The sequence below is a fragment of the Echeneis naucrates genome, chromosome 23 (assembly GCF_900963305.1).
Source record: "Echeneis naucrates chromosome 23, fEcheNa1.1, whole genome shotgun sequence".
Classification (NCBI taxonomy): Eukaryota; Metazoa; Chordata; class Actinopteri; order Carangiformes; family Echeneidae; genus Echeneis; species Echeneis naucrates.
This window is the reverse complement of record NC_042533.1, coordinates 1,230,181-1,252,295: the sequence shown is the minus strand read 5'-3', so window position 1 is coordinate 1,252,295 and position 22,115 is coordinate 1,230,181. Positions and strand designations below refer to the sequence as shown.

The 22,115-nt window shown below is 44.9% G+C and overlaps 3 protein-coding genes across 5 annotated transcripts; 2 read left to right on the top strand and 1 right to left on the bottom strand.

Moving 5' to 3' along the window:
- The first annotated feature begins 667 nt into the window (after positions 1–667).
- LOC115036802 (acyl-coenzyme A thioesterase 4-like) lies at positions 668–4,892 on the top strand. Of its 2 annotated transcripts, XM_029495154.1 has the most exons (13): positions 668–778; positions 1,168–1,213; positions 1,285–1,480; positions 1,878–1,977; positions 2,059–2,243; positions 2,327–2,490; positions 2,667–2,786; positions 2,880–2,962; positions 3,035–3,131; positions 3,286–3,366; positions 3,527–3,668; positions 3,746–3,896; positions 4,793–4,892. In XM_029495154.1, the coding sequence occupies exons 2-12, from the start codon at positions 1,205–1,207 to the stop codon at positions 3,868–3,870; spliced, it is 1,302 nt and encodes a 433-aa protein (XP_029351014.1). In that variant the 5' UTR covers positions 668–778; positions 1,168–1,204; the 3' UTR covers positions 3,871–3,896; positions 4,793–4,892. The 2 variants fall into 2 exon arrangements, with proteins under 2 accessions (XP_029351014.1, XP_029351013.1); XM_029495153.1 differs by lacking the exon at positions 4,793–4,892 and having other exon boundaries at positions 3,746–4,256.
- On the bottom strand, positions 4,567–9,622 carry c23h12orf56 (chromosome 23 C12orf56 homolog). The gene is given in 13 exon segments (XM_029495688.1): positions 4,567–4,678; positions 4,815–4,996; positions 5,073–5,150; positions 5,279–5,507; positions 5,655–5,744; positions 5,840–5,934; positions 6,111–6,255; positions 6,321–6,409; positions 6,645–6,800; positions 6,892–7,078; positions 8,021–8,036; positions 8,220–8,415; positions 9,371–9,622. Coding segments are annotated over 13 exon segments (1,827 nt in total).
- A 3,425-nt stretch (positions 9,623–13,047) lies between these two features.
- LOC115036864 (CD9 antigen-like) lies at positions 13,048–21,921 on the top strand. Of its 2 annotated transcripts, none has more exons than XM_029495249.1 (8): positions 13,048–13,204; positions 18,720–18,822; positions 20,075–20,172; positions 20,289–20,363; positions 20,443–20,544; positions 20,666–20,755; positions 20,862–20,945; positions 21,368–21,921. In XM_029495249.1, exons 1-8 carry the CDS (start codon positions 13,136–13,138, stop codon positions 21,431–21,433), a joined length of 687 nt encoding a protein of 228 aa, XP_029351109.1. In that variant the 5' UTR covers positions 13,048–13,135; the 3' UTR covers positions 21,434–21,921. The 2 variants fall into 2 exon arrangements, with proteins under 2 accessions (XP_029351109.1, XP_029351110.1); XM_029495250.1 differs by lacking the exon at positions 13,048–13,204 and adding an exon at positions 16,190–16,508.
- Positions 21,922–22,115: the final 194 nt, after the last annotated feature.

Sequence of the window (22,115 nt, the reverse complement as noted above, 5' to 3'; positions counted from 1 at the left end):
ATTGACTGTCAAGGTTGACAGAAGGAAACATCGCGAGGAACCCTCAACCTGCTGGGTTTTTAATTTTCATTTAATTTAATCAAGGAGATGGTGGAGCAGGATGTGACCTCAAACTGGAGACTGAGACTGTAAACTCATCAGGAAAACGTTTGCATGTATAAAACTTAACGTTTGATTCAGTGTGTATCAAATGAAATATATTTCATTATAATTATGTCCGCTACAGCGACGCAGTGTGACAAACGTTTGATTATTTTGGAGGAAGGAAAGAGATGAATTTGGAATTAAGAACCTTAAAGTTAGTGCTGCAGAAAAAGACATCAGGTGTCTGAGGACTTTGGTCCCAGTTCCAACGTCCACAGCAGATATTTAATCTTCTTACTATAACGCGCTCAGACAATATAAACTTTAACAGAATCTAATGTTTGCTTTTTATTTCGAGGCTGAAATCATTTTAATAGCTCAGAATTTACTGGTTTCCATTCTGTTCTGTTCTGAGCTCACTTCATTTACTGTCGTTGACCTTTACTGGGGGGGTGGGGGGTCCAAAGTCCACCAGAGTTCTTGGCACTTGGAGATTACAGCCCCTTCATACTAAACTGGTTAACCTGAGGTCACTTAGGACACGCCCACACGCTGCGTCACAGACACACCTTCGGAAAAGCTCCTCCTATCCAGCCTGAACCGGTCAGGTCCGTCAGGTAGGTCATCCCAACCGAGACCCGAACCGAAGACACAGCACAACTTTTATACTTCTGTACTTCCAACTGAAAACAAGGTGCGTTATTGTGTGTTTAATATTCATTCTTTCGTTCGCTGGAAAGTGTTTGTGTGTTTTTGTGAAGTTGGCTTAAATTGGAATAGCAAAAGAAGCAAACAAACTACAAACTGACAAAATTAACTGAAAACCGACCTCCTTGGTCTGCTGTGTTTAAAGCTTTAAAGAATGAGGAATCAGAGTTTCCTGCTTCTGGAAGTCAATCGGCAGTTTCAAGAGAACAACCACATAAAATGTCCAGAACAAATCTGGCTGCTCGGGGTGTCGGGCACGAGCACTGCTCGCCCCCGCGGACAGAAAAAAACAACCGGCCGGTGTGTTGTGAGGTGAAAGAGAGCTGACGTCATAGTGGGTCACGCTTTCATACATGTCTTTTTTTTTTTTTTTAGAGAGTCCGGATCATCAGAAGCGGACCGTGTACGCAGCATGAGCTCGGTGAGACGCACGTTTTCAGGAATAACGGACAAAGTGATTACCTTGTTGTGTAACTGTGTGTGTCCCCGCAGATTACGGCCCCCCTCCGGACCCCGGTGCTCTCCGTCGTTCCCATCCGGGCTCTGGTGGATGAGACGTTCAAGGTGCTGGTGGAGAATCTGTCCCCGGGCCGTCCGGTGACCGTCCGGTCCCTGCACCACTCCGAGGACCGGGACGACTGGGAGGCCTACGGACACTACATCAGTGACCACAGAGGGACGGTGTCAGGTGGGACACATACCCAACAAAGACACAAAACGAGCCACAACACCAACAACACCTTCATCTTAAAACAGCAGTGCTGTGTGTTCCGGTTTTTGTCAGACTGGTGAAACATTTTAACTGCTTCTCAAGTTTAACTCAAGTTTAAGCAAAATTGACTCTAACAAATAAACACAACATGGCAACTCATTTAAAAAACAAAATTGCCTCTAAAATGGTTAATAGAGAAATTGATTTGCATTATTATGAGTTATTTTAAATATAATTAGTTGTGCTGTTCTTGGCAGTGCCTGACTCCGCCCCCTTAAGAGGTGGATGTGTGTGCAGAGCTGAAACTGGTTAGCATGTGTTTTGCCGTCAGACTCCACTTTCCCATAGGCTTCAATAGAATCTGCCTTTACAGTGTCCGATGATTCCAGTTTCGGGGGCTCCTACTCGGGGAAGGAGCCCATGGGTTTGCTGTGGAGCATGCGTCCTGTCCCGGGCAGCCGTCCGGGCCTCAGGTAACATGGCCCGCAGCTTCGCGACCTCAGGTGAGCTGTCACCATGGTGACGACCCTGACCTCCTGATCTCCAACTGCCAGGTTACGTAAAAGGGACATCACCTCCCCGTTGCTGGTCAACATCTCGGTCTACAGCGGCCACGAGGGCTTCAGAGACCAGGAACCTCTGGCCTCTGTTGTCACAGAGAGGTGGTACATGGCTCCAGGGGTCAAGAGGGTAGAGGTCAAGGAGCAAGGCATTCGGGGGACCCTGTTTATTCCTCCAGGTTGGACTAAATGTGTGAAGGACCAGGGTGCCTCCTCCCCCTCTGCTCACAGTCTAATCCTGGCTGGATTCTCCTCCCCTCAGGTCCAGGACCCTTCGCCGGCCTGTTGGATCTCTGGGGGGGCGGCGGGGGGCTGCTGGAGTATCGCGCGGCCCTGCTGGCGTCTCACGGTTATGTGTGTCTGGCTCTGGAGTATCTGCGGACTTCTGAGATGAAGTCTGGAAAAAATGAGCAACTGTACTTTGAGGTTTGTTCTTTTATTACATCCACGTTGTTTCAGTCACATAGATCAACTAGATCCCGCCAGGTCGGGAGGGCCCACGTGGAGGTCTACCTTTAGACCGTACCGACGTCCAGCTCAGTCCTTGCCTGATAGAATTTGAGATCAGATGCAGACACTAACTTTCATTTCTGTCTCCGCAGGCAGCATTCAACATCATCAAGTTCCATCCTCAGGTGATGCCGGACCGAGTCGGGCTCTTCGGGCTTTCAATGGGTTCGTTGATTAGTATGTACTTGGCGGCTGAGAGCGCTGCAGTCAAGGTGAGTATCTGCAGATTGACCTTTTCCTTTCCAGGGTTTTAGCAGCCTGACTGGAAGTGACGCCTCACATTGTTTCCTTGTGTTGTGTTGCAGCCTCGTTGTTGTGTTTGTATCAGTTGCAACCACTCGTATCTGCCGGGGAAGCACATCACTGATGGGTACAGCGGGTTACTCAAGTAGGTGTCTGTAAATAAGGTGGACACAAGACCTGTCACAGTCTGACTAACACAAACTGTGACGTGTGACAGTGAGAACTACAACAAGGTCCGCACCGACGAGAATAACTACACAATATGGAGAGACATGGGCCTGGAGATTGTGAGGAAAGTGGAAAACAACATAGATGTAAGTCAGCGTCACAATAACAATCCAAGGATGGGAACAGGAAACAACAAACACACATCAAAAATAGATCATTCAGCCTGCAGGAGAAAAGCCTTTTTTTTTTATTTATGTTTTATTTGTTTAGTCGACACGTTTTAAATCTGCTCTTTGCCAGGTTGGAAAAATAAGCTGTCCGATATTGCTGGTCAACGGTCAGGATGATCAAAACTGGCCCTCGGTGGAGTCGGCCGAGGACGTGAGTCATTAACAAATAAAAACAACACTTGTTGGAGATTAACAGAACAGAGGATGAACTGTGAACCGATCGGCTTCAGTGGGCTCTGTACTGTGAGCTGCTTTGAACAGCCTGGAGGAAACTATGCAAACTATTCTGTGATTTGACCTTTGACCCTCAGATTGCAGCGAAGCTGCGGGCCGCGGGTAAGGAGCACCTGCTGACCAGGCTGACGTACCCCAACGCTGGACATCTGATCGAGCCGCCGTTCTCCCCTCACTTCAGAGCGACCAACTTTAAGAATATTATCACCAATGAGAAAGGTCTGTTGGACACGCCACTGTTCATGGTTTCGCCGTGTTGTGTGTGAATTTCTTATTGAATGTAACGTGCGTTGCAGTGGTCATGCTGTGGGGGGGGCAAACTAAACCTCATTCGGACGCTCAGGAAGACTCCTGGAGGAAGATTCTGAGTTTTCTGCAGCTGCACATGTACAGCAGCTCGAGTCCCAGAGCGAAACTTTAAATGACACGACAGGCCTGTGTTCTGAGGTAGTACCAACCAAATGAGCATTAATCTGTATTGTCACATGTGCCTCTGTTTCAAATCATTTTTTAGACCAGCCTTAATCAAAGTGAATGTAAATTCTGAATGTCAATAGAATAAACCTGATGTTGACGCCTGTCGGATCACAAGCTGTTCATAAATATTCTTGTTAATCAGGTGTAGTCATGGTGTTAACCATCCAATGGACGCTTACAAGCTGACAATTCCATCAGCTCAGTTTTTTCAATTCCTCAGCCATTTCTTTGTGTTTCAAAAGTTTGTGAGTTTTATGTAGCTTTTTTTATTGTGATTGTGGAAATTTCAAGGCAATTGTGTTGAGAAGTGTAAAGCACAACAATGCTGGTCCTAGTAAAGTAAATAAAATCAACCATGTGTTTAACTCACATTGTGTCTTTAACAGTTTATTTAGAGTGTGACACATCAGGAATCTGCACAATCTGACCTGTGACTATACAAACATCAACATTAATTATAATGAAGTGCAACAGCTGGCATCTGTCTAGTTTCTAGATTGATGATAAACAATATTTAATAAATAACAAATACAGAAACGTGGATGAATTTACTGAACAAACTCCCTCAGGCTTCAGTAAAGGCACACTTCTTCTTTCACTCTGGGTGAAAATCTAAAATACAGTTGGAAAGCACACGAGTTCATCTGCTCGCTATAAGAGTCAGAATCTGCTCGACCAGTCGGAGAGTCGGTAAGCTGATCAGGTACTGAGGCGGCAGGTTCTCCTTCACACTTGACGGCTTCACAGAGTACCTGCAGGGAGGAGACGTGTTGAATGCACAGCTCATAACTATGAAGAAATACTGATGATTAAAAAACACTTCGCTGTCCATCTCTGGGATCAATCCTGTATTTTTCTGACCTCAGACTCTGGAGCTGCTGCACCAACCTGAACTCCTCTCTGAAGTGCGATCGGAGATGTTGGGCCAGCTGACTGTTGTACTGCAGGCAGGCCAGCAGGAAACGGCAGCGCTGGAAGAGCAGCACGGCCTGGACGGGGCTCAGATCTGAATCCTGCAGCTCGGACAGAACCAGGACCAGCTCCTGGGCCTGGTGGTCGATGAACGGGAGCTGCAGACAGAACGGGTGTAGGTCAGAGCCAGACGGAACAGACACAGAATCATCTCCGCTGTCGGCTGGTCTTTACCAGGTGAGGGTGAGGCTGCAGCACTCGGAGGATCCAGCCCACCGACAGGAGGTTGTCAACGGAGAAACACCTGCTGGTCTGAAACACACATGTACACATGTCCGATATACACGTACAATAACTGCCTTTAAAAACGCCACATTTAAATATTTAAGACATTTCTGACTTTTCAGAAGCTTTTTTTTTTTTTTGAAATCAGGACTGACCTCATGCCTGGAGAGCAGCAGCTCAAAGAGCAGAGAGCAGGCAGCATCCAGATACTCAGAGAGGAAGGCCTGAAGCTGTTGGAGACAGACAGCGATCATCACCTGATCAGGTCAGGTTAAAAACAGCAGAGACCATCTCACCTCAGAGTCAGTCTCCGGTCCTCTGCTCTGCGTTTGAAGACGTGGATCACAAATCAAGGCCAGCAGCATCCGGGAAGCCACAGCTCCTCTGCAAAGAAAGACTCAGTTTACAGCTGGAATACAGAAGCACCTGGCAGCTCCCCCCCCCCCCAAAAAATGAATGTGCTTTAAATTTGAACAAACGGAAAGAAGCTGGAGTCAGACACACAGACACAGAGAGAGACGAGGTGTTTACTTCTCAGCAGACAGCAGGTTGAGTCTCGCTGCTTCGACCTCCGTCTCTCTGAACATGATGGCGAGCGTCTGGACGATCACGGTGCTCAGTCTGAGGACAGAATCATGACGTCAGAGACAGAGAGGAGCTCAGTGACCCTGAGGAGGCCCCTCAGTGTCTAGAACAGGACCTGAACACACACTCACAGTAGCTGATCTGTTGTGTAGACTCCACTGGCGTTGTGATCTCCGTGAAGAGTCTCCTCCAGAGTTTGAACCAGGAAAACACAAACCTCACTGGACTGAACGAGAAAACACACTTCAGTATGAGACTTCACTTCACAGCACGAACCACCAGAGGTCAGACGTGATGCCAAGACGTGGAGGGAGGGAGCACTATTGTTCTTGTTTATGCTTGTAGGCTAAATCACGCGCTGTACTCCCCAATGAAATGGAGGAAAGTGTGTGTGTGTCTCACCCTCCAGAAGAGTCTGCGCAGGGTGATGTTGCGGTGAGCAGCCGTTCTCAGCTCCTGCAGCAGCAGGTACAAACTCTCCACACTGATGCCGTCCTGCAGCAGCTCAGAGCTCAGCTGGCCGAACAGGTGAGCTGTCCGCTCCTGACTGCACACACAGACGTTTAAACCTCCTGATCTGTGCAGCCCATTAAGGAATCATCAAAAAGTTACCTGATGGCCAGACGCTGTTTTCCCGGGGAGGGCTCGGAGGAAACGTTGCACTTCCTTCTGTAGTGGGGGTCTAACAACAGAGTGGACCTCTGAAGACACACACACACACACCTTTAAATATATAGTAACATCTTTCATTGTATTGTTGTGGACTTGAGCTATTTTGAAATTACGAGCTGACAGCTAGGTCTCCTAATGAGACGCTCTGATTGGCACCAACTGGAGACGTGACTCTAGACGTCACCATCGAAGACAGATTAACACGGCGAAGGTAAGCAGCAGAGCTCAGACTGAGCTCAGCGTGAAAACACCTTGATGACTCACAATAATAAAACTGTTCCATGAGCTCTGTAGATGCAGGTAAAGCGTGGACGTCGGAGAAACGGAGTAAAGATGAAGCTCGGCCTCTCTCTCCTCTCTGCTGCTCACACAGTCTCTCCTCAGCAGGCGGGACAGGACTGAGCTGATCCTCCTCGGGACCTGGATTAGGATTTGTAAGAAAAGAGACGTGTAAAAGCATCCCCCCCTCCTCTCCTCTTCCTCAATGCTTCACAGTACAGCTGATCATTACCTGACCACCCTTGAAGTTCTTCAGACTTTGCTCTGAGGGCGACGGAGGTGAGGCAGGGGAGCTGGTGGGTGGTTGGCTGGGAGGGTGAGGGACCATCTGGAGGCCCAGAGTCTCAGGGTCCGGACAGGAGGCAGAGCGGGCCGGCTTCATCACGTGGGCGTCCTCGTTCCTCCATTCAACGCGGCTCCTGGATGAGACGGACGAGCTGCAGAAACATGCTTTTTCGGAGCACTGGACATTTTATCACTTTTAAACAGTCATGGTGTGTAATGAGCGCTGCAGAAAAGTCACCCTGCCTGATTCAGTCCCCAAAGATCAGTCATTACTTCTGTGTTTTAAACAGAGGATGGCGTCATAGTTAAAATGTGCCCAGGCTGGACTGAATACTCATCACACCGGTATTTAGGAAACTATGATTATGATGAACTCCAAGCATTAACTGATTTATAATGAAAATGATCAGGTGACTGGTTTATAATGCCAGAAAAATCAGATGAGATGAACTCCTTTATTGATTAAGTAAAGTACTCAACCTGCTTGTGTTCAATTTCAGCGTGTGCATCAGATGAAATATCACTCGGCGTGTTGCTGGTACTTTACAGCAGAGCGGCTCAGTGAACACTGTTAATAGCAGCAGGTGAGCTGAGGGGAAACTCGTACCTCTTGGGTAAATAAGTGATGAGCTACATGAGACGCCGAAGAGGCTGATGAGATGTGAGACAGTCAGAAGAAAAGAGTCACGGTTAGTTAGCTCTCTCCTCAATGGTTTGTTTTATTGACTGAATTGGTGAGCTGTGATTCGTCACGTCGAGCAAACAGAAGAGTTGAGTGAAAACACGGAGCGCTGGTGACGGACAGGAGCTGCAGCAGTTTGCTAGTCTGTACTCAGAAACTGAGCCTCAAAACCAACCGCCAGGATTTCTGGAACTTTGTGATGTCACAACAAAGCAGTCACCCCCCCCCCACCTGTCTGACCCCAGCTAACCTGAAAGGATTTGGTTTGTCTCAGGTGTTCACCTGAAATCTGAAAATTACAGTAAATCACTCAGAAAACAGAAAGGAGTCTGAGCTTCTTCGGTCTGAAGTAGATTTAGGCGTTATATCAGCGAGGGACCAGTGTAATGCTCACCTCTCTGCAGGATATCCTGCGGACAGAAAGACACACAGGTGGTTAAAGTTACAGGTGTCGATATCAGGACAAAGAAATAAAGGACACGTGAGCTTCAGGTCACTGATTTCAGCCCTGATTACATTTAACTGATTAGTGGTTTTTGTTTTTACGCCTCTTTAATCGTCTTCAAAGCAGCTGTGCACCAGCACTCGTTTACCTTCTAAGGGGTGACTTATTAACGGGCAGTGGCTGTTTCTGCGAGCAGCCGGGGCCACGGGAGGAAGCGTTGACCTCTCGTCTCTTCTAAACCACTCCAGTCCCTTTGCAGCAGGTTTGTTGGTGACATAGATGATTCGTATGTGCTGGCAGCACTCTCTGTCCTTCCCGCTGAGGAAATCTGGGAGGTCGTTCACCTGTTTGGACGAAATGGAGGGAGAAAAAAAATCTGTAGGTCAAAGGTTAAATCATCAACCTCGTGCCTTCCCCAGAGACATGAATCAACTCATTTATCTGTTTTGTATTAGTCGACAGCTGCGTGTGTTAGTCCTGTGTTTGTGAAGCCGTCACAGGTGAACTCAGGCTGTAATCTGATGGTATAATCCAGACAGGATTAACTCTAAAACTCGTAACCTCTGACATAACAAGATAGTGGTGCAGGAATTAGAGCCTGAAGCTGCCACACTCAGCCTGTTATGTGGTGATATGATGTCGCTGGAGGCGGAATCTATTTTCAGGAGGTAGTAGTCTAAACAAGTCAGTTTAATCATTTATAATCTGAAGATTACAGTTTCCTAAAAAGAACTTCACTGTCTCTCTACTGGAGGTGTTGGTTTTTCCTCACACAGCATATCTGCCTCTGATTTCCTCTCTTTGCTGTGTCATTTAAATTTCCGCAGGGGGAAATCTGTCCTCATGCAGGATTGTAACCATGAAAAGAAATGACAAACCGAACAGCAGCTTGAAGTAAAACTGTGTATAAAATAATAGGACATCGTTTGTGTACACTGTTACCTCAGCTATGAAATCTGGAAGCTGGTCCAAGTGAAACTCAGCATCCGATCAAACTGGGAGTCAAACCGGGACACAGGTCATTAATTAGCTCAGAGCAGCTAGCATGAGCAGCTCAGTTAGCAAACAATTAAGTGATAAGGTACGTGTGTAAATGTTCAGAATCCAACACAGCCGGATTAAATTTAACCCAAATTTAGCTCTCAGTGATACAACTCAGTAAAAAGTGAAAATGAAGATTTTAGGTTTGTGAAGTGTTCAAACTAATTCAGTTTCTGTATCTGACCGGATTCTCCCTTCGACAGACTCACCGATTCATCGCGCGACCTCTGAACTCTGACCTTTGACTTTTCAACTCACCAGCTCGATGTCGCGCACGCGCCCGAAGCCGACGGCCGCGGTGAGCGTGCGCGGCAGGTACTCTGTGAGGTACACGCGCTCGTCGCTCAGGACCACGTGCATGTAGACCCTGTGGACGGACTCGGAGACCACCACGCTGGGCTCGTGGATCCGGATCCGTTCGTACTCGGCCCGCTCCGTGTTCCGCTTCAGGAAGGAGTCCAGCTTGATGTTCCGCCGGCAGAGGAGAGTCCCGGAGCCGGTCCGGGCCATGACGGGGGGCGGGGGTCACCCTCCGTTCCGGGCTGAGGCAGCTCGGCGGACTTCCATCAGCTAGACCCGGAGTTTACGGTAAAAACCGGCGGAGCAGGTGAGCTGATGCTCCTCCGGTCCTCTGGGTCCCCCTCCTCCAGTCTCCGGTCCCGGTCCTCCGGTCTCCGGTTCTCTGGGTCCGGTCTCCGGTCCTCTGGGTCCCCCTCCTTCAGTCTCCGGTCCCGGTCTCCGGTTCTCTTGTTCCCCTCCTTCAGTCTCCGGTCCCGGTCCTCTGGGTCCCCCTCCTTCGGTCTCCGGTTCCGGTCCTCCGGTCCCGGTCCTCCGGTCTCCGGTCCTCTGGGTCCCCCAGTCTCCGGTCCCGGTCTCCGGTTCTCTTGTTCCCCTCCTTCAGTCTCCGGTCCCGGTCCTCCGGTCTCCGGTCCTCTGGGTCCCCCAGTCTCCGGTCCCGGTCTCCGGTTCTCTTGTTCCCCTCCTTCAGTCTCCGGTCCCGGTCCTCCGGGTCCCCCTCCTTCAGTCTCCGGTCCCGGTCCCGGTCCTCCGGGTCCCCCTCCTTCGGTCTCCGGTCTTCTGACCCGGTCTCAGGTCTGAACAGGTGTGTTGCCGCTGACGTCACCTTCCACTGCTCTCTGATTGGCTGCAGGATAACTCTAACAGGTCCAGGTCCAGATCCAGGTCCAGGTTTTAGAGGCTTCCATCGAGCAGGACCGGATTCAGCTCTGGATCGGGACTACCTCGGCCCCCTTTGGCCTTCAGGTCAAACACACACCTTTCCTTTGTTGTGTTAACTTAAACTTTGTGTGTCTCTGTGTGTTATGTGTGTGTTGACTCTCTTTGTTGTTGTTGTTTGTCTTTTTAAATCTCTTCTCAGTCCACTGAAAACGTTTCCCTTCAGTTTCCTCAACGTTTGCTGATTTTCCCAAACACACAAACACACAATTCTTCAGTTTCTTATATCTTATTATTTCATATTCTATTCTATTATATTCATTATATTAATGTGTTATTTGTTATTATGTGTCACTACAGATGCACAAAAAACAAAGTTTTCTGATATAAATTTAAGTATTTCTGGATCATATTTGGTAAATTTATATTAAATTCATTTAGCATCACAGATAAAAGTATGTTATATAAATGCAGCAGACATAATTAATATAATTTCAATGTACAAACAGGGGAAATAGTCACTATCCCAAATTAGCTCATATGAATAATTAATTGGACTATCATTTTTTCTCACATCACTTTAATGCAGCAGCTGTGTAGCTTGTGAATTTCTTCCTATATCTGTTTTTATATAATTTATGTGAATAAGTAAATTTTTATAACAGCAAAAATAAAAATCAGTTTCCAAAATTCCCCACTAGATGGAAGCAAAGTTTAGATTATCTTGATGCTCAATTTCAGAGTCTCCTAAAATTGAAATGACAGTCAGAGATTAAGATGTTTGTTTGTGTAAACTATTAAAACTCTGAGATCTTGATGTAAACCTGAAAAGAAAAAAATGCTGAAAATGTGACGCGCCGTTCTTCATCCTCCTCCTTGGTCTCATCATCTTCCTCACAACACACACACACAGACACACTGACACACTGAGGCGAGGCTGCAGCTTTGAAGGGAAGCTTTGTGAGACGATGAACGCTGTCTCAACAGACCATGAAGGACATGAAGGCAGTGTTGTGTTAGGGAGGAACACACTCAGGCTTTTATGCAGCCCAGTAAAAGGACAGACACACAAACTGCCTCCTCTGGTTGTGTGGGTTACAGATATGATTGTGTAGTTCTTTAATTTTGTGTTTTTATCTGTAATCTCTGCAGTACGGATGCAAAACTGTGTTGAGAATAACTCCTGGACAGAATCAGCCCTCAACAAAACTCCAGGCTGAAAGAGATGACGACAAATTTGTGTCTTTGTTGTTATTCTGTTTCTCTCTATATGCCCTTTTGGAGTTTCCTGCATTGCTGTGTTTGTTTTCTCTACAATTTTCATTTTGCAACTTGTTGTGGTGATTTTTATCAGAAATATTTTAATGACCCCGTGCAGATGGTCGAGCCCAGCGGCCCCTGACGTCCTGGGCCCCTGTACTTCCTTTCAGGAAAAAATAAATGTTGACATTTTTAATGATGAAAAAGAAAAAAGAAAGAAAAGTTAAACATGAATCCATCTGCAGTCTTTCTCATCCATCAAATATGACACTCATCTTAAAAGTTAAAGACATAAAAATCAGTCCGATGTAAATTATGGGAATAATTTATTTAACTCACAAATGTGATGTGCAAACAACAAATATCAAACAATGCCACAATGAATTTACAGTTTTTCTGTAATCTCAGATATTGTATACAGATAATGTTGGTTTCAGTGTTTATGTTTACAGCTGATCAGATGGGTTGTGCTGTACTCCTTCATCATCATCATCATCATCATCACCATCATCATTGTGTGTGTGTGTGTGTGTGTGTGTGTGTTTGTGTGCAGCTGCAAACAACAGTTGTGGGCCGCCAGCTCACACTGCCGTCTTTGTTCAGCAGCAGAAGAAGAAAACAGTCACATTTCCCATCAGAGAGAGAAAGAGAGATTATGGCCTCATAACGAACACACACACACACACACACCGTTTTGCAGATTGTGAGGTTTAAAGTTCAAATTCTGAATGTGTGACTGAAACTTCAGTCTATAAGTTTCTACTCATATTTTACTCAACCAGAGCTAACATGCTAACTCTGTGTGTGTGTGTGTGTGTGTGTGTGTTTCAGAGTTGGGGTTTTTTTTTTTTTTTTCATGCCCATCCTCACTGGGCCACGGCTGGATTAAACTCCTGAGAGGCCTGGGGCAAACACTTTGCTGATAAAAACAATGCTTCAATAATAAAAACTATTTTGATGATTGCTTTAAAACATTTATGAACAAAAAATGTTTTTTTTTAAATCACTCCACTTTAATGTGAATATTTTTTTAGGGAAGTGTGATTTTTGTTTTGTAGCGCTTTCCACAGGCTGTTTCATTTTTGTGTTTTGGTGGCACAGCAGTAACAACTGAAGCCTTGTCTCCTCTTCTACAAACAAAGCCCATTGTCCTCATTAGTGTTATTGGTGCAGCCTGTTGATATGAAGTGAACTTGGGGCCCCTCAGGTTCTCGATCCAGCAGCTCTCTGCTTGTCTTTTCTTTTCCGCCGATAATTTGGGCATTCATCTCAATCAAAGGTCGTGTGGTTTGCTGTAACAGAACAAAGGGGATCAAACAGCAGAAGAGACGGACAGAAATCTATTTATTTCTCCCTTTTTCAGTGGGAGTCGAGCAGCAGCTGCGGCCTCAGCCGACCCCTGACGGAAACGGCCGAGCGCAGCCGGAAACAGCCGAAGTGACGGCGACGGGTCCGCGCTGAACCGAGCCTGCAGAGGAACCGAAGGAGGTCTGAGAGGAGAAGCTGCTTCTCTCCATCCACTGTTTATTTCACAGCAGCTTTATTTACGGCTTATTTACCAACAGGAAGAAAGAAAACAGCAGCAACATGTCGGCTCTAAGCAGCTGGGAGCTGTTCGTCAAATACGCCCTGTTCATCTTTAATTTCATCTTCTGGGTGAGTGTCCAATTAAAAATACACACTATCCATAATTACAATCACACAAACACACACACGGTACATGTTATCGGGTTTTCTTTTTGTTTTGTTTTGTTTTCATGTGAATAAATGAATATGGTAAACTCCCATTAGAAATATTCACTATAATTTAAATTAATGATTTAAAATAGGTAGTTTAGCTAATCTGTTCATATTTACCACTCAACTGTGTGCCATATGTTAACATTTGTTAATTCAACTAGGCCAAAGTCTAACTTTAAGCGTTGCAGTTGAATATATATATATATATTATTGGGAAAAAGAAAAGAAAATTAGAAAATTAGTAATTTTTTTGCAATTCAAGCAGTTTATTATACGCTGAATTGAAGATGTAGTTCCGTTTCATTGTTTAAAAATATTGTTTTGTGGACTAACGTTAAATTTAGCAATTTCTAAACGGAGTCTGGTTTTGAAGCCAATCAGGATTTTTGTAATCGGACCAAACTAAACTTAGAGTCAAATTAAAGGGGACACGAAGAGACTTATTGGTAATATTATTGTTTTCTAACAGCTGGACCAGCTATTTTCTGGATTTCTGGTTTTATTTTCACATACTGTTTTCAATGAGAGAATAAGTGAGTGGCAGAGGGAGACAGTTAAATATTAATAATGACTCACAAGTACATTGCACTGAAAATGGGAATTAAAAGTACATTGAGGGGAAAGTTGGTTGGTATATCTGGAAACTAAATCAAATCAAGTTCCTGTTTTGAAAAAGAAAAAAATATAAATCAGGAATGATCAAATTTAGCGTTAATGGACATTTTGTGTGCACATAAATATTGAAACTAGTTTAAAACTAGTGCAAAAACAGACAGTAGATAATTCAGAGTACCTGAGATCAGTCCTAAAACCTGGATCAGGTCGAGGGTTAGGGTCAACTACACAACTGCACAAATGGGTCAAATGTGTTCACCTGAGAAACAACAACCAGGCTCATTGTGGATGTTGACAGTTTGTATACAAACAGCACACACGTGTGGTGGGACATTGCCATATTTTGTGTTGCTACAGCCCGCCTCCGATTAGCATCTTAATTATTGCTTTTTATAGATAATCATTAAGTGATAAGTCTGGTTGAGAGTTATCCAGCGAAGAGCTCGGTTTAACAGTTGATTGTGTGAGATTTCAGATTCAGATGATTGATAAGAAACAGTCAAACCGGAGGGGACTGAGTGGAGCAGACATGATGGAGTTAATCTGTAGTAAAAAAATAAACGGGTGAGTGATTTAAAAAAAATTATAATAATGTTTTACCAAAGAGACCAAAAGGAGGTTTTTAAGTGTCTGACTGTGAACATGGAAGGAGGAAGGGAAGGAGGAGCTCACAGACAGAGCTGGTGTTTGTCCAAAGCAGTGGACCCAGTGGAACCGACAACAGCTTGGAGGTGTGTGTCTGTGTGTGAAACCTCCACCCTCCGTTCTTTATTGTCTCTAATCAGAGCGAAAGAGTTTCTACTGAGCCGAGCAGTTTCAGCAACAATAACACACACATAACTCTCTCAGAATGAGAGAGACACAATGTGAACATAAACCACACAAGAGATGTAGTTGTGTGTTGTTGGTCTGCACTCGTCTGATCTGAGGGGTGAACTCCGAAGACAGCTTAGTGCCTTATCGAGCTATGTTGAGCCCAAAGTCAGACTTCTGTGTCACGAAGGCGGCTCTCTTTGAAGCTATCTGTGTCACCATGGTAACCGATGCTGGAACATAACCTGGTCCGGTCCAGTTGTTGTTCTGACTTCATCGATCATCCTCCCTGAACATGAGCTCACCGTTTGTAGAAGATCCGGTGGATTCAGGAGCTGTTCGGACGGAGAGAGTTCTTCCAGACCGGAGTGATCTGTTGGTGTTTTCTGACGAAACAGACTCTCAGCTGAGGGAAGATGCTACAGATCCTCCCCCAAAACAAAACAAACAAACAAACAAACAAACAAACAAACAAACAAACAATCACAGGATGTTTTATTACTTATTAAAGTTCTGGAAAAGCAAAAGTCTTAAGTATACAACATCAACGTCATGCTGAACAAAACCTTTGAAAGTACCATTTCCTGCAGTGCCCTTTTCCTCTTACTCCAGCTGCTCCATCTGAAGTTTTAGTTTGTTGATTTCCAGCTCTTTTTTCTGATTATCCAGCTCTAGATTCCTTTCATTGTCTGCTCCAACATGTATTAATAGGACATTGAGCTGTTCATGTTAGAGTACATGACAGCTTTGACAGCAAAGGTGTGTGCTGGCTGTTTGAGCAACACTAATGTGTCTCCTTCAACTGTAAAATAGACTTTTCTCATCTGAGAAACAATAAATATGCATTTAGTATTTTACCACCAAAGCACTTTTCCATCCCCTGGACAGAGAACAGCTGCCGGGAGTCCGACTGAATACCTCCTCGTATCTCCTCCATGATCCAGCTCCTCTCATTTTTCTTTTTGTTTGCTTAAAATAACATTAACTTAATATGTTACGCAGTGTTTCATCCACATTCCACTAAAAGAGTGATGAATTCAAACCACTTTGGATGATATTCTTGTTCTTGGTCCAGATTTGCACTGCTGGCACTACAACTGATAGAACACCAATTATAGAATGTATTTATTTATCACAAATAAGACCAATAAAACATATTTCACTTTGATTTGGCCCTAATCTAAGTGACTTCCGTGTATTCTGATGGAGGGAATTAAAGTTATATAATGTCATAAAATATCGGATATATGAACTTACAGGATCTGAATTTGTTGTCAGACTTCCTCTCTCGCCTTGTTTGTAGAAACAGTGTTCTTTTAGCTGGTCTTATCGGTCTGAACTCTTCAGAGCTCTCCATTATCATAATCTGCTCCTCTTGGCTGAAACATGCGGCGCGTAATCGGACACTGTTTCTGCGGAAATGACGTCAGGTGACGCCTAAACGCCCCTTTTTGTGTGAACGCGCACAGAGCCTGCTGAGGAAAGCCTGGATCGACAAATCAACATCAGGCTGATAGCCACCTCCGGGATACTCGTTATCTGAGGTCGGAGCCAGCTCGGGTCGTTAATCACCTCCACCTGAGATCAGATTCAGACTCCGCCCCCGGCCACGCCCCTCCCCTCCTCCTCTTGTATCCCAGGTGAGGTGCAGCGGATCTGGGTGTGGTTCCCAGTTTTCTGCAGCTCGTTTCAGAGGACAGCTCGCTGAGGAAACGCTCTCGTCTCTGGCTCAAACATGGGTGCTCTGCAGTGCATCAAGTATCTGGTGTTCGTCTTCAACTTCCTGTTCTGGGTATGTAGAGCTGCCTTCCACCGACCTGCAGCTCAGCAGTCCGCTTTTAGCGCGTCTGCTGAAGTGAATGTGACCGAGAACAGATTTCGCTTTTCTGTTTATCATGAATGATAAAGTGATTTATTCACCGTTAAACTCTCATCTCGTCTTCCAGCAGCAAAGATGCTTACTGATGAAAGTGGCTGAGTTCTGAGGCCTGCGCAGATATGAAATGATTTTATCATCATCTGATTGGCTTTTCTTTCTGTGGATTTTAAATCTAAACTTTCTTCGTGTCTGTGAGTCACTGGATGAGTATTTGCCTTCTGCTCTGACTCACCGTCTGTTATTCAGACACACGAAGGGAACTTTTATTTTTTCATACAACAAAGTTTGACTCGGACCGTTTAAGTGTGTCTGAAAATGTCGCACTTTCTTCTTCTTCTTCTTCTTCTTCTTCTGCATTTCACTAATAGTGTGTTTGGAGCTCAGATCATTTTGTGCATCGTAAAGCTAATTGTCAGAATACTTTTTTTAATGAAGCCAACACACAAGTTAAGGCTGTAAACATTTCCTCCTGCTGGCTTATTCCAAGTCTTCCAGTTCAGCGGAAGAAGCGCCTGCCCCCACCAACATAACCATCAGAGAAAATGGCTTGTTTATTCCACTGGGAACAGATGGGTAGTTACTGAGAGCTTTTCCTCTCATTCTCAGGTTTGTGTTGAAATGTCACGTTGTTTTATAGAGCAGCAAGCTGCCTTTTGTGCTGAATGAGAGCTAATGCATGCTGAGGGTTGAACCTCTGAAGATGGTTCACCGCTGTCTGGCTCTCTGGAGAGTGTTTCCTGTGCATTAACGCCGCTCCAGCTTCCTGCTGTCAGACTATCAGTAATAAAACTAAAGGGATATAAAATATTTTGGCTTCAGGTGACTGATTATTAATAGCAGTCAGATTAGATTAGTTTGGTCGGAGGTTGTTTAGTGTGTCTGAATATGTTTCTCGGCCCTCCACGATGTCCCCCATCAGTCTGTGAACTGCTCCGTCAGCCATCTTTGTTTTTGGAAACCTAATCTGGAGGAGAAGGTGGATCTGATCTCACTGGCTGCCTCGCACAGTCTGAGGAAAGTTTAGTACTGACATTTGCTTTTCGTAGGTTAAAGGCCGGAATTCAATCTAACAAAAATCATAAATTACCTTTTTGTATCCAGAAGGTCACAGGTCAACTTCAGTTTGACATCATAACCCTCCCATGGCTGGAAGAAATCACACCCAACCTGATCTCTGTTTGGGTGTGGTGCTCAGTAACTTTCCTTTATGTGGCTGTTAGCATTAGCAATGATCTGGATCACTTGGCCTTTCGACACTTTTTTTTTCCTCCTCCATAAGTGTGTCACAGTTTGAGCTCAGTTTAAGTCCAGACAGTCGGCCAGACTGAGATGAGGTCTCATTGTGTTACAGGAGCCGGTGCATGTTGTTGTGTGTTTATGATTGTTGTCTATTGAGTCAGTCTTCAGTCAGTGAGGACCCGACCGAAGTTGTTGCTGCTGGCAACAAAGTGGATGTAAACTGTGTTTTGTGGTTAGTGAGGAGAGAATGAGTCATTTAGGAAACTATCAGTGGGAGGCGCACTGAAGAGGCCTCGGGCTCCGTTTTCTACCCAGAGAAGAAGAACTGCTCACTCAGCCGGTTGTTCTGGTGGATTGAGTACTTCACGTTCCTGAACTCGGAGCTCTTCACTCCACTTCAGCGTGAACTGTCTTCTCTTTACGTCCTGTTGTGGCTTTAACAGACCTTATTTTTGTCTTTAGCTTCTCATGAGACGGGCAGCAGCAGATTTTTTTTTTTTTTTTTTTTTTTTTTTTTGTTTGTTTTGTTGAGAAAGCTGCCACACACACACACACACACACACACACACACAGTCTTTCAAAGAAAAAGCACAAATCACTTGATCCAAAAACAAAGTCTGACACCTCAGAATCCAGATTTGTGACGCACAACTCCGCCTGAGGATTAGGGCCATTTATCCCAAGTTCTCAGTTATACAAATAAATTTGGTGAAAACATGAACGCACATTCATAAAAACTTTAATATTAGCTGCATCGATGTTCCTCCAGGACAGTTTGAAGTGTTTCTACATCCTGACTTCCTGATAAATGAGACATGTTATCTGTGATGGAGATGTGGCCTCGTCTGAAGCAGAGGACCTTCAGTTTGATTCTTTGTGCTGCAGTTGGCGGGTACCGGAGTACTGGCTGTGGGACTTTGGCTGCGTTTTGACTCCAGGACAGCAGGACTCTTTGAGGGACAGGACTCACCCACAGTCTTCTTCACTGGTAAGAGTTTGGAATCTTTTTTTTTTTTTTTTTATTATTATCAGGGCTGCTGCGAGTTGCATTAAAAATCTTCACAATGGAGGAGCAGGAACATTTTCACTTTTATAATCTGAGGATTGGTCGGTTAGTTTTCTGTCAGTTGACAGTAAAATGCAGTTAATAAAGTCTTTAAAATCCCAACAAGGGACTGTAGAACAGTTTTTCTACACTTAAATAAGTTCAGGTGTTTCCATGATATGAACAGTATGACATAACAATGATTTTTAACTCAGTCAATTTATTTATTTATTTATTTATTGTCACCTCAGTAAGTGGTACTCCATCACCAAAGACAAAACAATAAGAGGAAGGAAGTCATTAAAGTTTCAGTGACTTCATGGAGCAGCAGCATCATAAGCAGTCTCGCTGTTAACTCTGTTATGAACGTAAATGTTTTATGACGGCAGCATTGCTTTGTGGCTAAATGCTGGAGCGATGGGAGAAGAACTCAAACTTAGATTCTGGCTAAAGTTAGACCTTAAAGGTCCATGATGAGCGCCTCATGGGGGGGCAGCTGAGTCGGCTGAAGCCTCCTCCATATAGATTTAATTCTTCGGCGTTGACAGGGACGTCTTTGTCTTCGATCTTTGGCGTTTGCTGAAGAAGTCTCGGAGGCGACGCAGCTCCCGCCTCCATCAATCTGAGAGATGAAGTGGGCAGAGAGGGCGGTCCAGAATGACAAACATCTTAAAAACAGCTTTAGAGGGAAGAGGCGGTGGTTTCTGTGTAGGTGACGTCAGTGTTGTGTGTGTTTTTTTTTTTTTTTTTTCTCCCTGGCTAGGATGAGTCATCATCAAACAATGTGGCATAACAGTAACACAACTTCCTCACATTCACTTGGCTGCCGGTTTAATGGCTCAGTTTCTGAATCTGTCAGTGAACTGAGACCTTTAATACTCAACAGACCACATGGAGGTCTACCTTTAGACCTGATGGACCTTTTGTAATACTGGACGGAACCACTTATTGTTAAAATAATGACGACATCAACAGAAATCCAAAAAGAAAACTTTATTTGGAGCTCATGGAAGAAATGATAATATGGGATCTTTAAGGCTTGTCTGGTTGCTGTGGCAACGATATTCAAATATCTGATGTAAATTTAAACGAAGGGAAGCAGATAAGAACAAACTGTTAAAGCGAAACATCTATGAAAAGATTCCTTTGCAGTGTTGTTCAGTGTGTGTGTGTGTGTGTGTGCGCGCATGTGTAGGTGTGTACATCCTGATTGCGGCGGGGGCTCTGATGATGGTCGTGGGCTTCCTGGGATGCTGCGGAGCCATCAAAGAGTCGCCGTGCATGCTGGGACTGGTGAGTCATTCTTGGTTTAACACAAAGTTGCACAAAAAAAAAAAACTTCAGTTTGGAAGCGTGAATCATCTGGATCCACACGTGTCAGGAGGAAACTCTCCCGTCTTCCTTTACAGTTCTTCTTCTTCCTGCTGCTCATCTTCGCTGTGGAAGTGGCTGCTGGGATCTGGGGCCTTTCCAACAAGGACAGAGTGCGTAACACACACAGACACACACCTTGTTGTTGCTGTCGGTTTTCTTTAATTTAAACAGTTTGTAACGTGTTTGTAGGTGGTGGAGGACGTCACAGAGTTTTATAAACAGACCTACAACAACTACAAAGACACTAAACAAGAAGCCCTGAAGGAGACGCTCCGCCTCATCCACTTTGGAGTGAGAGTTCACACACGGATACAGAGATAAAATAAACCAATAAACAGAGACACAAAAGCAACTGTAACCAGTAAACAGGCCTGAGATCAGTAGTAGTTTGTCATAAGTCTCCCCTTCACAGCTGAACTGCTGCGGTCTGACAGGAACGGTGATGGATGCCATCAAAGACATCTGCCCCAAGAAGGAGGGGCTGGAGGCCCTCATCACCACGGTAACAAAACGCCAACATGAACAGACATCGATAATCACCCAGCATTCATATTAGTGTCAATACGACAAATACTTAAAAACAACGTATGTCTGCCTTCCTCTGTCAGAGCTGCCCCAGCGCCATCGATGAGATGTTCAACAACAGGCTGCACATCATCGGAGGAGTCGGCATCGGAATCGGAGTCATCATGGTGAGTCTGCGTACCAACACACGACAACGTGCAATCACAGATACGTAGTGAAATATAAACAAGAACACATTTTACATTTCTGATGGCATAATGACATTCACATTAAAGGGACAAATAAGCCTGAAGAAGAACGAACGTGACAGGAAGTGTTCAAAAGGATGCTGATCATTTTAAGTTGGCACAAAATGCTCCACCAGCTGAGAGCAAAGATCAAGTTTCAGGAGCGATCGGTCGCTCAGCAGAAAACAAAAGAAACAGACGAACGAGCTGCAGATGAGTTTAACATGACGGCTGAAATCGTCGCATCCTCTCTTAGCCGCTGAATGGAGGATGTAAATATGTGAGATAAGTGCCGGCGCCGCCGGGACACTCTTTTCTGCCCACTTCCTGTCGTGACTGATCGGCCTCCATCTCCTCCACAGATCTTTGGGATGATTTTCAGCATGATGCTCTGCTGTGCCATCAAGAGGTCCCGGGACTTTGTGTAGACCACCACCCTCCCTCCCATCTTTAACCCTCATCCCTTTTACACCGGCTGCTTTCGAGTTCATATAAGTTTAATAATAACAGTCATCTCTTTGTTTGCTGCCTGGATCTGTTCAGGATGACCGTGTCGACCTGTGACAGTGTGGAGGCCGAGCAGTGATGCTCAGAATAAACTGGTCCCTTTCAGCCCGCCCCGATTCAATGAGTGAAATGCACTTGTGACTCCAACACCCCCTGGAGGTCGCTCCTGTTCGGTCACTAAGCTCAAAGTGAGCTGTAAACTAATGGGCCTTTGTTACAGCTAACTGAATTTTACTGTGCAACATGTTTTATTTTGAAATTGTGTGTTGGAAGCTTTTTTTTTTTTTTTTTTTTTATAAAAGCAGGACTGTGTTGGAGTTTTATGGACAAATTGATGAATGCAGGTCAAGTTTATCTTTAAGATGCCAAATAAAGAAAACTACTAATAAATGTTTTGTGTTAAAACTGAGCCTTTTTATCCAGCTGTGGTTTTTCCTCTCAGGGCTGTACAGATGTTAACAGAACATCTGTACAACTTCAAACTGTCCTCCAACAACAGTGACCAAGTCACCACGCAGTAATGTACAACTCCTTCAGTTTAGCTTGTACATGAGCTCATTTCAAATTAAAGTTCTGTAGTTTAACATCACTAATCTTTTACTT

What these genes read in the sequence shown, in the direction of transcription:
- LOC115036802 (XM_029495154.1), top strand. An exon ending in CCACAGAGGGACGGTGTCAG is followed by an intron (nt 1,481 to 1,877) that starts GTGGGACACATA and finishes CTGCCTTTACAG; the next exon opens with TGTCCGATGATTCCAGTTTC. An exon ending in CTGAGAGCGCTGCAGTCAAG is followed by an intron (nt 2,787 to 2,879) that starts GTGAGTATCTGC and finishes GTTGTGTTGCAG; the next exon opens with CCTCGTTGTTGTGTTTGTAT.
- LOC115036864 (XM_029495249.1), top strand. Translation starts at nt 13,136, where the DNA reads ATGTCGGCTCTAAGCAGCTGGGAGCTGTTCGTCAAATACGCCCTGTTC. An exon ending in GCCTTTCCAACAAGGACAGA is followed by an intron (nt 20,364 to 20,442) that starts GTGCGTAACACA and finishes ACGTGTTTGTAG; the next exon opens with GTGGTGGAGGACGTCACAGA. An exon ending in TGGAGGCCCTCATCACCACG is followed by an intron (nt 20,756 to 20,861) that starts GTAACAAAACGC and finishes TTCCTCTGTCAG; the next exon opens with AGCTGCCCCAGCGCCATCGA.